Here is a 15,557-nt window from a genome sequence, read left to right as displayed (position 1 = left end):
CTTGAGTGACCTCGCAGTATTGCCGGCGGAGGTTTTGCACTCTACCGAGTGCTCCCCCTCTAGTTCATCTCTGATAATGCCCTGTTCGATTCCCGCAAACAGCATTAAAAAAGCTTTCCTAGTTTCGGAGATAATTTTTTAGGCGATTTCCATTAGCAGAGATATTTTGACGTCATAACTTTTTTTCTAGGAGGAATTTTCAAAATCGGAGATGGTTTCTGTCTGCGCAGGGTATTTTTACATATATGTGCCAAGTTTCAGGAAGTTTCGATGAAAACTGTAGGCTGTGAAACAAAAAAGTCCACAAGAAGAAGATGAAGAACAACAGCGTGAGTCAGACTGAGAGATCCTCCACGAGCATCTAAAAAATGGGCCAAAACGGGCCGTTCCTCGGCCCGAAGGGCCGCAACCGCACTTTGGGCACACTTATTGCCTGCACATATGTGTCGAGTATATGCCTGTCAATTTTCATCGAATTCTGTTCACAAATAATGGAGAAATAGACATTCAAATGAACTGTACACAAGAAAAGGGAGAAACTTCGACCCTGCGGGTAAAATTTTGTTCTGATTGTTTATTCGTAGGTGGGCAGTACAAGTTTGTAAGTATTGTTTCAGTGGATATCAAACTATTCACACATCTTACTCAGTGGTGTAAACCTTTATCAAGCTGGATACAAATTACCGTGAACAAGCACACTCATATATTCTGTCTCCATCGCTTTGATACCGATTGAACGACATGATGCAGAAGCGAACAATGGTCAATGTGGGTAATAATCTGCACCTTTGTACCCGGCTGCCGATGTGAACCCGCCTTTAAGTGTTACCTGGATCAGAATTCGTTGTTGCCAAGTGGGATTTCATCATTTGTTCCACCAAGACATAGCAGATCCTCCACCATGAGTGCACCAACGACAACGGACACAACTGCAAGACCTCCAGTAATCGTCAACTACATCAACAATGCTCCAGATATCGCTGTGATTACTTGCTACTTCATAGTTGTCCTGATCATTGGAATATGGGTAAGTATGTGTGTCCACAGAAGCTGGCCCAGTGCTCACCATAGGTTAAGGTGGTGCTGTATATTTGATGCTTCGACTAGTAAAATTATTTGAAATGCCTCCCGAATGCCATAGGTGTGTAAATGTGTGTATATGTATATATACATATAAATATTTTTTATACATATTATATATTACAGTCCAAGTTCCACTCGGCAGTTGTGTTTGTTGAGTTGTTTGAATCAACGGATGATTTCACATGGCATATTGCGTTTTTAAAGTCTTGTGACAAAGTGATGCTGATGTACATGTAAGTTGGCTATTAGTTTTCAAAATACCGTAAAGTTGCTCATAGAGAAATACCTCTGAAACATTCTGTAATCTGAGGAGTGCACCGAGGGAATTTGAAACAATTCAAAGAGAATCAATATTATTTAAAAAAAAAATCAATGTATCTATAATCTATACTCATAAATGTCAGTGTGTGTGTGTGTGTGTGTTTTTGCTCCATAACTCCAAAACCATAAAACCTCGGGGCCCCAAATTTTGCATGTATAATAAGAGATCTCCAATGAAATGCCTGAATGAAAATTGGGTGTTTGGGTGAATTTAAACACCTCTTTTGAAGATAATTAACGGCTTTATTTAATTATCCTTTATCAAGGCATCATCCTTGGTCACCTCGCTCTCCCTCGCAGGGGTCTTAAGTCGCCATGTTTTTTTGGCCTTGACTTGAAATAGGCCGCAATGGTTTCTTAACCATAAAGCGCTCAATTTTTTTTCTTTCACTTTCCTCACTCACATCATCGATTGACTCGTATCCTTCCCGACTAATTGCTATAAACATCGTTTTTGTAACTGCTGTAGTTTTCAAATTAGGAGGTTGCAGTGATTTTATGCATTCCCTGATACGAATTTCCACGATCCACTCTCATGGACAAATTCAATTATACAATCAAAATATTATTTCAGTTTGGAGGATTGGATAATGTGGACTAAATAACTGCCAAAATCTGGAGTGAAAGCTGAAAATGTTAATAAATTAACAAAGTTTTGGTTTGTGTGGGTATGTCTCATGACTGGTGTTGGCATAATGGTTTCAGTGGTGGAATTAGGATCCTATGGTCCTGAATCCAAATCCCACTTGGCTGTTGAATTAATACCAAGTGGGGTTGACTCAGCCTGCCATCCTTCTGAGGTCGGCAAAATGAGTATCAGCTTGCTGGGATGAATGAGCCATTCGAGTATTCTGCGTCATAGTGGTGATCCATCTAGGATTGTGCCCAATAGCCTAGGAGACTGCTTAGGCAGCACCAACGCTCTGTACAGAGTATGGATTTGGATTTGGGTATGCCTCCAAATACCAATCAGCTTGCCAAGCCAGCTGTTCCTTATCAACCCTTTCATTGGAGTGCTTGCTTGAGTGCTAAAGCCTCTTGGTGAGTGCTCTATAAGCTGCTTGGTTGTTTGCTTACATGCCATGGCGATACATGGCAAAAGTATTCACACTGTCACCGAATATATCGATCGACTTGAGCAAAGTTCCGGCCCCACTTGCCTGCACTTGACCCCACATTGTCTCTCGCATCCCTCCCCCGCCTCCCCTCACTCCTCCTCCTCTGCTAAAGGTGCTGTAAAAGACTGACGGTTTAGTTTTGAATATAAAACGGCTTCCCCAGAGTGTAGCATGTATGAATCCCATTTTGAGTGAGCCAACCAGAGTGGTGCAAAGGTCGCTGCATATGCGAGCATGCATGCAGCAGATACTGCAAGCATGAAGAGGTATGTAGACCATACGTGGACACAGTACAAATGGGTAGATCGTGATTTGTAAAGGAACTCTCCATGGGTGTGTGAGTGTGTGTGTGTGTGTATGTGTGTGTGTGTGTGTGTGTGTATGTGTGTGTGCATGCGCGTGTGTGTGTGTGTGTGCCTGCATGTTTGTTTACATGTGTGCGGTGTGGGCCTGTGGTGCTGTCGTGGAGGTTTTGTGGCCATCTCTCAAACTATGTGCTTCGGCATGGGGGGGGGGGGAGCAGACGTGCTGTGGCACCAAAGCCAAGCGGGACATAACACGCATTGCGGGTGTGGGGACGGTTGAGTTGAGCATGCCGGTGAGAATTTGTGCACATGTGCAAGTAAAAGGATGAACATATTGCCTGTGTGCGTACACGGTGAGCGAGGACCGCAAGGGGTTGTAGGAAGACCTATGGGGAGCTTTTATGGACTGACGGTTTAGCATTGAATTTTAAAAGGTTCCCCCAGAGTGCAGCATGGAGGAATCCAATTCGGAGTGAGCCGACTGGAGGGGTGCAAAGGTTGCTGCATGTGCGAGCATGCATGCATGAATGCAGGCAAGCTTTTGCCAAGTAGATGGTGTTTTGTCAGCTCAGTTTTAGATTGCCTTCCCCTCAGCTCACACTGCCTTCCCTTCTCCTCCCCTCACACTGCCTTCCCTTCCCCTCCCCTCACACTGCCTTTCCTTCCCCTCAAGCTACCTTCCGTTCACCTCATGCTGCATTCCCTTCCCATCATGCTGCCTTCCCTCCCTCTCCTCTCACCTCCTCCCAAATTCTCTCCCCTCTCCACCCCCCTCCCCCAATCGAAATCTCTGGGCGGTATCCGCTTGCTGCATTAATGTGTTGTTTTAATGTACCCCATTTTGTTTAATCAAGTATTAACCCCCCCCCTTTTCTCCACACGTCCAATGACCAAACCAAGTCGAGAACCACCCCCCCTTCCCCCCTCAAATTTCCCTACCAAACGCAAGTCCAGAACCCCCTCCCCTCACATGTACCTCCTCCCAACTTTCCCCCTTTCCCCCTCCTCTCTCCCCATCCTCTTCCCTCACACGCCCCCTCCCTCCTGGAGTGTTTCATGATGTTTGATGAGGCGTATCTCTTCCCACCCACCTCCCTTTCCTTGCTCTTCCCCTCTTCCTAGCTCCCCCACCTCTTCCTAGCTCCCCCATTCCTCACCTCTTCCTAGCTCTCCCCTTCTCACCTCTTCCTAGCTCCCGCTCCTCCATCCTCTCTACCTCCCGTTCCTCCCCTCTCTCCCTCCTCTCTATCCCTACCTTACCCCCTCTCTCTCCCTCCCTCTTTCTCCCTCACCCTTAATATTCCTATCAGCGAAGCGACGGGTTGTATTTTCTAGTAATGAAATAAAACTTTGTGCTTTTGTTCACCTCTGGAAGAAGTCCTTTCTTTCAAGCTTCTGGGTCTCACTATCTGCCATGATCTTTCCTGGGAAAGCCACATTTCAAACCTGACCTCCAAAGCCAGCCGTTGATTGGACATCCTCCCTCGTGAAAAGTCCTTCCACGGCCCACCTGAGCTCCTGACCACATACAAAGCTTTCGTCCGCAGCCTGATGGAGCACTGCTCTCCCCTCTGGGCTGGTACTCCTGCCTCTCACCTTTCTCAGCTTCACGCTGTGGAAACCAAGGCGTTTAGGATCATTGGTTTCTCCCGTGGTGAGACTGAGTGTCTGGGCCTCTCACTCTCTCATTACAGGCAGGTTGGTGTGCTTTCTGTCTTATACCGTCTCCTCCCCGCTCTGTCTGCAATATGTCCTACCCACCCTCCCCCATATTTCCGTAGGGCGCTCAAGGTCTGCCAGCAACCCCCTTCTGGTAAATCTACCAAAATCAAGAATCATTGCTCACCTTCACTTTTTCATTCCTCTTTTTCCCCACCTTTGAAATAAACTCTCTCACTCTCTTCAATCCCATTCTTCGCTCCAGTTCTTCAAAACAGCTGTTCACCACCTCCTCCTATCTTCCCCCATCCAAAACCATGATCTTTTATACCCCCATTAATCCTCCCCAAACCCACCTCCTTCAAATTCCCTGCTTTCTTTCCTGAAAGTCCCTGTAATGTCCATCTTGTAGACCCCGTGTTCCCTGCCCCATCCCTCTCCCTTCCACAGATCTCCTGATGTCTCTGTTCCCCACTGTTTTGTCCTTCCCTCTTGTCTCCTGCCCCCTTTGTTGTGTATTGTGTGTTAGCTCTCATACAAGCCTCGATAATGTATCTATCTATAATTCCAGCAATCTCTGTGTGTATGTGTGTGTGTGTGTGTGTGTCTGTGTGTGTCTGTGTGTGTGTGTGTGTGTGTGTGTGTGTGTCTGCGACCGCTGTTTCTCGACAACCGCTGGTCAGATCTAATTGAAACTTGCCAGGTATATTGCTGGGGACCTGAGGATGTGCCTTTTCAAGGTTTGATATTAATTGGACAAGTGCTTCCCAAGTTATGGCCATTTATTTACCAAACCAATGGGAAGACACGTTGTTGCGTGGGCGTGGCCGATGGGGAAGGGAAGCTCAGCCGCGTTCCCCATTACGGGTTACAACGTACGGGCTTCCGGAGAGTGATGACTTCGTGTATTCTAATAATTTCTCGATTTCTTATGCGCATTTATAGATAAACACAATGCCCCAAGTTATGATCGTTTTCATATTAGACGGTGCATAAATTTCGGTAACATCAGAGTGCTGGTATGCTCCGAACCAGGAAGTAATTTTTTTTCTCTCTCTTCTCTTCTCTTTTTGTTTTTCCTTGCCATGACATTGCGAAAAGGTAAAATACGTTGGCCCTAATTGAATAATTGGGTATTAAAACTAAATTGCGAATAATCGTAACTGCGAATAATATGCGAACTTCCGGGTCACGCACGTACGGGCAGGCGAGAGCGAATAAACGGCCTGTGTAGTTGTTGTTTGTTGCTCGCGGTTTGAATATTTATTTATAATTTTTTTTATGGGCACGTACTAGTACAAATAATAATAATAATAATAATAATAATAATAATGACAATTTCAAAATGGTTCACCATAACTGTTCTATTCCTGAATACAAATCGGACTCACGAGAATATAAGATGCTTGAGAAATATCCGTGGATGAGAGGTGTGGAGTTCCAATTATTTCCTGTGAATACAATTAGCTAGTGGCTGCCATGGTTATAGTGCGCACGCACACGCGCACACAGGCACACACACACACACACACACACACACACACACACACACACACACACACACACACACACACACACACACACACACACACACACACACACACACACACACACTCACACACTTTTCCTTCCACCAACAGATGCAAATATCTTGTGTAATTGTTCTTGTGGCTCCAAAAACAACCTTTGGCCTTCCATGGGCCCACATCTTCGAGAGTTTTTGTAGTACGGATTGTAACACCATTAACCTTTTTTGGATGAGTTGATGAGGAAGTTCTCCAACTGTTTCGTTGTGCAGACGCACACCCCTTTCTCCCTGGTACCCTTCCAAGTACTTTCGGCTTCTTCAAAAGTTTTTTTTAGTCGTTTCATTCTACAATCCTTATCTGAGGGGAATGAAATATGTCTCGTCCGTCCCAATTGTCTTCGTTGCCAGGGGTTTCTGCACATGTGCACAGAGCAATCTGGGACAGATTACATAATTTTGAAAGTCGCTTATTAAGGAACATTCCAAGCAAGCACATTGACCTTGGCAAAGGTTTGAAATGGTCGCAAGAGGATTTCCAGCATTGATCCAACGGCAGCCACGTGGCATAAAAGTGAAGGCACTAAGGCCATGGTTGGGCCAATGGACAGAATTACATTGCTGATGTTGGCCTAAAGCCCTAAACGTTAACCCAAGGTCAGTGTGTTAGCCGTGTTGGGTTTCTTTTGTGACAGACAACTTGGATTTCAATTACAACAATATTTGGTTTCTGCATGAAAACATATGCTGTCGAAACATTTGCCAAAGGTGTCTTTCTTTTCTTTCATAGTCGATGTACCAAAGCAACCGTTCCACGGTTGGAGGATTCTTTCTTGCTGGCAGGAGCATGTCTTGGTGGCCGGTAAGGGGAGTCTAAAAAATCCAATTTCAACTTTAATGGTCAAAATCATGCTTTTTATTTATTTACTATCCTTATGCTTGTGGTTAAAGAAGCAGAACAAAGAGCTTTTGACTCTGCTGAATTTACTGCCATTCATTGTTTTTGATGTCGGTGTCTTTATGTTACAGATTGGAGCTTCGCTGTTTGCCAGCAATGTTGGAAGTGATCACTTTGTTGGTTTGGCAGGGACTGCTGCTGCATCAGGCATTGCCATTGGTGGCTTTGAATGGAATGTGCGTGACAAATATTGCTGACTACGAGGATGTATAGGAGAGAAAATTCGGGTTTAATGCGAATCATATTATAATTACCCTGCACTCGCGAAGAGAGATGTATGGTTAAGCCATCAGTTGCGTACGTACGTATGGTGTACGTTGTGTCTGCATTTCGTTAAGAGTGTACATCGAAAACCGCTCAGCGGAGGAAATTGAAACTTTACCACATGTGACATGACCATGTGATATAGCCGTCACTCTTTTGAGGTCAACCTCGGCCAAATTTCTGAAATCCTCAATTTTCATCCGATTGACTTGAAATTTGAAGAGGATTTGCACATTTGGTCATTAAATTGAAGTTGCAATGAATTTTGAGGTCAACATAGGCTAAAAGGTCAACATAGGATGAATTTTATGAAATTGGTAATTTTCATTCGATTGACTTGAAATTTGAAGAGGATTTTTATATCACCTCAATGAATTAAAACACCAATTATTTCTTCGGTCAACATAAGCTAAAAGGTCAACATAGGCCAAATTTCTAAAATCCTCAATTGTCATTTGATTGACTGGAAATTTAAACTGGATTTTTTTGTATAAAAAAAACACTAGACGACTGTTGTGACAGTGGTTGATAAAACAAATCATTTCAAGAAAAAAACAAAAAGATAGCTTCAGCGAACTATACCGCTGAGGTTGTTTTCATTGATCAAATTCTCCCGAAGAGTACTTGACTGAATCGGGAATTGATTTTTTAATAATTTTTTCCGTTGCCCGATTTGAACCAAACTTGATACTGCACACCGCAGGAGAATGGTGAGTTAGATGGGACTAAAATTTTTCCACTATCGTGTACCGTTTTGGCTGTATTTTGGGAACATACATACATACATACAAGATGAGAGTTTTAGTAATATATAGATGACCATTATATGTCACGTGGTCTGGCACCCATATTGGATCTAAGCAAAAATCTTTGAAAACCTTCGTAGGAGAAACCGATCAATGCAAAATGTAACGAATTGATCAACAACCCATGGGAAATATGGTTTGATAAAGATGACGTCATTGGTCACGTGGTCTGGCAGCCATATTGGATAAAAGAAAACAAAACCTGAAAAAAAAACCGAAAGAGTTGGCTCACACCAAGTCCTTCTCAAGTCTGCATCGGGTATGTATTCTATGAATACCATCTAGTTTGAGGCGTGTCTTTTTGTGAGTGTGTTTGACTTGCATGCACTCCTGAGCAGATGGATAGATAGAATGAGTTGAAAATTAGTTGTTGTACTCGAGGTGTGCACAGGAAGGTAACAAGGAAAACTTATTTCATAACAAATACGAATTGAATGAAGCTGTAAAATGTCCATTTGTTTCAGGCTCTCTTCATCGTTGTACTTCTTGGCTGGTTATTCGTTCCCATTTACATCACTGCTGGGGTATGTCACTTTGCTTCATTTCTGCAAACATCATCATGCATGGACAATCATGTTCATTTATTGTTGTAATACATCATTAATATATTAGTTCAAGATCAGAAATCTCACGAAATAGCTTCATTCATTAAACACAATGTGTTTATGAAGTCCTTTTGCAACGTCAGACTTTATAACTTTCGATGCATACATGATATGAGCAAGCTGTAAACGACAAATTAAAGCATTATTCATAAAGTTTTGTTACTAATGCTTTTAAAATTAAATTTCAGTTGCTGAAACTGATTGATAATGGTGACAGTAGAAGAAAAGGTTAGCCGTGTGTTGTGGCGAGCAGAACAGAAGTCCATAACAGCTGTAAGAAGACAATTTACTACTCATTACAGGAAAGATGCACCACAAAGGAAGTCAATTAACAATTATATGAAAAGTTTTAAAGAAATTGAATCGGTGAATGACAAACCACTATCCGAGAGGAGGAGACTGTGGCTGTTGTCTCGGAAGCATTCGACAGGCGTATACGAAAGTTGTTGCAATGCGCATCTGGTGAACTAAATATCCCGCAATGAACAGTGAATATAATTATCAAAGTGAAATTGCACGAACATGCAAGCAAGATTCAGATGGTCCAAATGCTACATGAAAAGGACAACCGCACAAGGCTAGATTTTTGCGAACAGTTCCAATCAAAAAATCCACAATTCCTCTGGGTTTCTTAATGAGTTGACATTTTCTGATGAGGCAGAATTCCACATCAGTGGCAAAGGCATTTGGGTGAGAGAAAAAAAAAATCTCAGTAAATCTGGCAACATTAAAGACTCATCACAAATCATCTTCTGGTCTACTCTCAGAAAGTTTTGCTTCAGTGGTCCTTCATTTTTTTGAAGAAGAAGCAATGTTCAATATTACTTGCAGTGTTGCAGAATTTATTTGTCCTTGAACTACACTGATTAAATCTTTCAAATAGCACCTTCCAGCAAGACGGTGCTCCCTTCCACGATGCTTTAAATGTGAGACGGGTCTTGAATGACATCTTGGATCAATAAACGTGGACCAATTTCTTGGTCACCTCGTTCTTCTACCCTGTCCCCATTGGACTACTCTTTATGGGGCTATGTTAAAACTGCTGTTCACCAATCAAAACTACTTTCTTTGGATGAACTTCATCAGATCACATTCAGACCCAGTCACTCTAACCTGGACATGCTGCTTGTGCTCTCCCAAAAATGAATGGAGGCCCTCAATGTAAGACATGACATCGGGGCTGTCTCTGGACATATCTGGAGCATTTGATGCTGTCTGGCATCTTGCCTTACTCTTCAAACTCTCTGCCTATAGCATTGAAGGCTAACTCCAGATATGGCTTACTGAGTTCCTCTACTTTTGTAGCCAACGTGTGACTGTCAAAGCAATCCTTTCGTCTACTCTCCTTGTCAAGGTTGGAGTACCCCAGGCAGTGTATTGGGCCCAGTCTTATTCCTAATCTTCATCAACGATATTATTCACTCTCCAGAAAATCCTCTTCGTCACGAGGAAGCTTCAGTGGCTCTGGACCTGGTGGAAATTGGCAAGGGGAGTTGATCCACAAGTGCCACTCCACTGGATCCTGGAGCACATCCACAGCCTAGAGACCCGTGTGGTGGTTTGGGCCTGGCCCGAACAAGGTGCCAGTATGTTGAGGGAGAAGGGAGGAGTTCCCCACCAAATCCTCTTGCTGGAATTGGACGACGGTCGGCTCAACGCCGCTTCGCGGTGGCACTTGGGTTGACCTGATGGTGGCCTAAACTGTCGGTTTTTGGAAGTGCCAACGAGGCAATTTGTGTTCTCCAGTGTTCACGTATATAATTCAATTGAAATAAAATATACATTTTCAAGGCTGAAGAAAAAAACACACAAAAACATTTTTCCGAAGTTTACAGCCATTGATGGCACCGTCTTTTACACACCTCTTATTTTACACGTTAAATTAGTTATCTGTGCCTGTTGGTTGTGTTCTTTTTATGATGTCCCTAAAAAAATTAAGTTTTCAACAGGTATTTAAGTTGATTGAAGAGCAGAAAGACAGGGATCAAAGTGTCGACAGTCAAAGGTGGGATGAAGGGCAAACGGGCACACAAGACACAGGTGGAAGAGGGACTACCCTTTGTTTTGTATTCATGGTAATTCATGAAGGTGTGCACCATCCATTGGAAGGATGTTCAGCAGGAGGACCCATCGACCAGAATTAGTTTGTGAACTTCAAAGATCTGTGTCTTTCATCAATAAGAGGCAAGTTATTGCCGACACCTTGACACCTTGAACTTGAACCTGAACCTTGAACAAATTATGCCTGGTGTTGGCTTAATGGTTAGGGTGGTGGGTTTTGGATCCTCGGGTCCTGAGTTCAAATACCGCTCAGCTGTTGATTTAATACCAGGTGGGGTTAACTCGGCCTGTTCATCCTTCCGAGGTTGGCAAAATGAGTGCCAGTATGCTGGTATACTGTGTCAGAGTGGCGACCCATCCAGGATTGTGCCCAATAGCCAAGGAGACTGCTTAAGCAGCACCAACACTGCACAGAGTATGGTCCCAATATCCTCTTCCTCGAAAACATTTCAAATTCCTTTTCTAACCTCAAGGGGACACTACATCATGTTGCACAGCCACACTCTCAGAAATAATGCAAACAATCATTCACATAGTGCGTACAAATGACTCGAGATGAGCATTTGGTTTCGAATTTGAGAGTCACAAGCGAAAGTTTGTTTTTTTTGGTGGAATACATGTAACCTGGAGTGGACAAGCATGGGCAAGTCGGTGAGATGGCAGGAGGAACAAGACATCGATAGAGACGGTAAAGAGTGCAAGGCCACCAACCACCCTGAAGTGAGCAGGAAGCAGACCTGAGAATGAGCCATATGTTGCAGGTTTACCAATGACATGAAGGGTGCTAGATTCTAAATGGCAATGGAAGCAATATGGGAAGCAGCAGCAGCAGCATCAGTCCACAGTGAGTTGCCATGTTCCATGACACTTCAGATGAAGGTGTTGTACACCATTATCAACTGAGCAGAGCAAAGATAGCACTTGGCTCGGTGGAAATTTCCAAGGTATTGCAGCGACCAGCTTTGGACTGAAGCTTGGAGATACTGTATGAGCCAGACAAGAAAGCGTTGGACTGATGGTGAGGCTCAAAGAGCTCCAAAGACTGTACCTGTACCAGAGACTGACTAAAGAAATTAATTGGGGATTTATCAAAAGGGTCATATTTTCTGAGGCATAGAGTATGGATGGGTCTTCTTTGAACATGCATGTCCCAGGTAGAATCGGGGCTCTGTAAACGATCACCATTTTAAATTTTGTAAGGAAACTGACAGATATGTAAAGGAGTTGGACAATGATGTGACAGAGTGAATGTGGCTTGGAGGAGTCGATTTGGATACACACACTGCCTCTACTCCAGCCATGTTTTCTTGGGCAATAATAAAAGTTACGACTACGAGGCGTTATACCGGTTGTAGTTGTATCACCAGGTGGAAGTCATGGTTGATGCTTCAACTAAACAGAGTAATTTAATAACTATCTGTAATTTATTCATGAAGAGTGAGACTTGCCAGTGGTAAGTTAACGTGTTAAGAGCCAATGAGACGCGAGAGGAAGCCGATGAAGATGAATCTATTACGTGAGGATGAACAGTGGTGGGCTTCGCCTGGATCAGTCAAAGTGCTAATGTCTCACGACAATTTCAGGTGACAGTTGCAATTATATTGCTCGATTAAGTGGTAAGCTGATACAATTGAAAACAGACCCAAGGACCCGTTGTCCACTGTATTCCATGACAGCACCCACAACATGCCGAGTGTCTTCGACATGGTATAGATGGGTCCCTCAAAGCTGCCACAGCATCAGTGGGATGAAGAAAATGTAATATGCTACACTGTAATCCATTTGGTCCATATAAGGAAGAATACAATAGAAACACAGACAATATGTGTCCTCCACTCCCCAACACCCAACTCCATCCACACTGACCCCAGTAAAAGGAAAAATCATCAGACCAATGTCGACCTTCTTTCGTCCATAGAGGCTGTATTAAGGTATAATATTGCCAATTCTTGTCTGGATTTGTTGAAATACAAATGGCTGGCACGCCAAAAACGTTAATTTTGAACTTTGGCCTGTGTATAATCCCATAAACACTCAAATCCGAAAATGATCTTTGGCATCTCTACTGGGGTTGTTTTGAAAGCACTTTTCTCTTTGGACTCAAACTCATGGGGATGGCAAGGAAAAATGTGATTTTTTTTTTGTTTCACCTTTGACGCCTTAAAATTGGAATAGAGGCCGAATCAAAAGAAGGCCGAAATGTATCATATATTATCATAATATAATGTGCGTAAGCCTGGAACTTCTAACACACTTTTCTCCGAACATATTCTGTTCATACTTCCGAAATCTTCACATGATGTGTTCCATGTATTTACGCAGGTGATAGCAGATTCAAAAAATCGAATTTCGATAGAATTTTCAAAGAGGGAATCGATGACGTCACAATCAGCAGCGTTCGGCGGCAAACCGACGGCGGGTACCAGACGACGTGCTTTACTTAACCAAGTCTACGAGTTCAGGACGTTTGTTCAACTCAGCATTTACCACTTTTATCCTGCCATATTGTTAATCTGTTGATGGAGGTTATATAGAAACGATGAATATGTCAAATCGTTCATGTTACTTATCCGGCACTATGTGCCAAGGCCAACAATCTAAAGCGACCGGTCTCAAACGCTACCATGAGCACCCAGACACGCCACCAATATGAACGAAGCTGTTGAATGCGGCGCAAAACATCCAAAGAAACTACCTTAACCGAGTATTGTGATCCGTCCTGTTCCCCATACCCGTCGTAGATGGGTATCTGCTGTTTGTGTACAACACTGCATAGGCACAAACAATAATTGCCCAATGTACATGCCAGTTTATTTTCTGATCTTGTTGCTTGCTTACACTCATTATGCATTTCTTCAGGTCGGACAATATTATGCAGTGAGGTCACCATCTTTGAAAACAGTGATATTATAGTAGTTAGGGATGTGTTGCTATATTTCAGAACCTGTACCAATTAGCTTATGGAGGAGTGAAGCACTGTGACGTGCTTAATTTTACACAAGATTGGCAGGAACTTGCATTTGGAATGTTGAAATGAAGTAAAAACTTTAGCTGCAAATATTGCGGCAATTCATCCTAATCAACATGCGGCACTCATTTAAAAAAAATGTGCTCAAAACATGATTTATATAATTACGTTTTACAATTATGATTTTGTTGATAATCGTTTGGTTTATTCCTCGTTCTGTGTTCAGGTGGTAACCATGCCAGAGTACCTTAAGAAGCGTTTTGGAGGGACACGTATCAGAGTGTACCTCTCTGTCCTCTCTCTGATTCTTTATGTGTTGACCAAGATTTCGGTAAGCTCCAACTAGATGCAATGGAAAATATGAAGCCTGTTCAACATCAATGCAGTGGTTCATGACGATTCCATCAAAGTTTACTCCAAAATGAAAGTGATCAGCAAAGTTTAGGAACTCATTATCAATGTTAGATTTTACACTCTTTCAATTATTTGGATAAATAGTTACTTTTTATGTTGGCCTTTTAGTTGCACCAATACATCGATGAAATGCCAAAATGTTTGAATTTGGTCATCTGTTTTATATTTTATATTTTTTTTGGGGGGGGGCGGTATTTCATGTATATGTGTTATTCCATTCTGTGATAGTGGAAAAACAACCAGAGAGTTGGTGTCAAAGCGACCCAATGCTCGCCTGTTTATACATTTATCGTTTTTAAAAAACTCGTCTAAGAATTAATATTTTTTATAAAGCATTGCAGTGAAGTCTGATCCAAATAATTTTAAAGCAATATATGTATTTGTATATTGTAATCAGTAAACTAGTCCACATATTAAATGAATGGCAAGCGTCTAGTATAAACAGGCGAGCATTGGGTGGCTTTGACAACATCTTAGGTTGATATTAAAAATTTTTTTTTAATCATTTGTTAATTTCAACTTCACTACACCAATAGTACACCCCAAAGGAACCCCATGCCAAATATCAGCATCCTAGTACACACATTAAATGAATGGCAAGCTTCTAAAAAATAACTTGCACAAAAAACTTTAACGTTGATGTGCTACAAAAAAGTTAAGTTCAAAACAGGTCAAAAATTTAAAACATTTGAAATTATTTTTTAATTTCAACTTCACTACATCAATAATATACCCAAAGGAACCTCCATGCCAAATATCAGCATCCTCGTACACATATTAAATGAATGGCAAGCTTCTAAATAACTTGCACCAAAAACTTTAACATTTTCACGCTGGGGGTATCACTATAGCTCTCTGTTCTTCGAACAGGCGAGCTAAAAATGCAATGAATTGCTTTAAAAATTTGACACTTTTCTTAACAAGTTTGCATATCAGCTCACATGATCAATCACTGGAAAAACATTTTCAAAAAACTATTTCTCTTCATGTGCAGTGTGTATGTATGGATCATGGTCCTAACCATACTATAATTTGAGAAGTGTCCTTTCCTGTTTATTTAACTTGTATGCACTCCTGAACAGATGGACAGAATGAGTGAAAACTGCTAGTTGTACTCTGGGTGTGCACGGGAATTTTTTATGTGGGAAATTTTTTTTGATAGTCACATGGGGATCGGGGTGTGGGGGGAACACCAATTCTGTCTGGGTAAATATGTACAGTGTAGCATAGCGTCAATCCCGGTGAGAGCGGGTGTTGCAGATATGACCCCACTTCCCTGTTCTCAGCCAACTCTATCCACTCTCCAACCACCCACCTTGTTGATAGCTCTCCTCACACATTTTTCCCATCTCAGCTGAGGTCTATCTCTTTTCCTCCTATCTTGCTCCCTCAACCTACCTGCTCTCTTTGCCATTCTCTCTTCCCCAATCTGCATCACCTGACCAGCCTACTTCTTACCAATCCCCTGTC

General features: G+C 42.4%; 1 protein-coding gene across 3 annotated transcripts in view; it reads left to right on the top strand.

Moving 5' to 3' along the window:
- Window positions 1-809: 809 nt before the first annotated feature.
- Window positions 810-15,557, top strand: part of LOC147011145 (sodium/glucose cotransporter 1-like) — a 125,737-nt gene continuing 110,989 nt past the window's right edge. For 2 of the 3 annotated variants that reach the window (XM_085860343.1, XM_085860342.1), the window contains exons 1-5: window positions 812-1,027; window positions 6,802-6,873; window positions 7,041-7,145; window positions 8,504-8,563; window positions 13,900-14,004. In XM_085860343.1, coding sequence (XP_085716469.1) covers window positions 902-1,027; window positions 6,802-6,873; window positions 7,041-7,145; window positions 8,504-8,563; window positions 13,900-14,004 — 468 coding nt within the window. In that variant the 5' untranslated portion in view covers window positions 812-901. Of the gene's footprint in view, window positions 1,028-6,801; window positions 6,874-7,040; window positions 7,146-8,503; window positions 8,564-13,899; window positions 14,005-15,557 lie in introns of all 3 variants that reach the window. The other variant, XR_015052524.1, reaches the window with a different exon arrangement.

The sequence above is a fragment of the Eptatretus burgeri genome, chromosome 16 (genome assembly GCF_056783735.1).
Source record: "Eptatretus burgeri isolate ZD-2024b chromosome 16, Ebu_testis_v1, whole genome shotgun sequence".
Taxonomy (NCBI): Eukaryota; Metazoa; Chordata; class Myxini; order Myxiniformes; family Myxinidae; genus Eptatretus; species Eptatretus burgeri.
The sequence above is the reverse complement of the archived record's forward strand: the minus strand, read 5'-3'. Positions and strand labels throughout refer to the sequence as shown.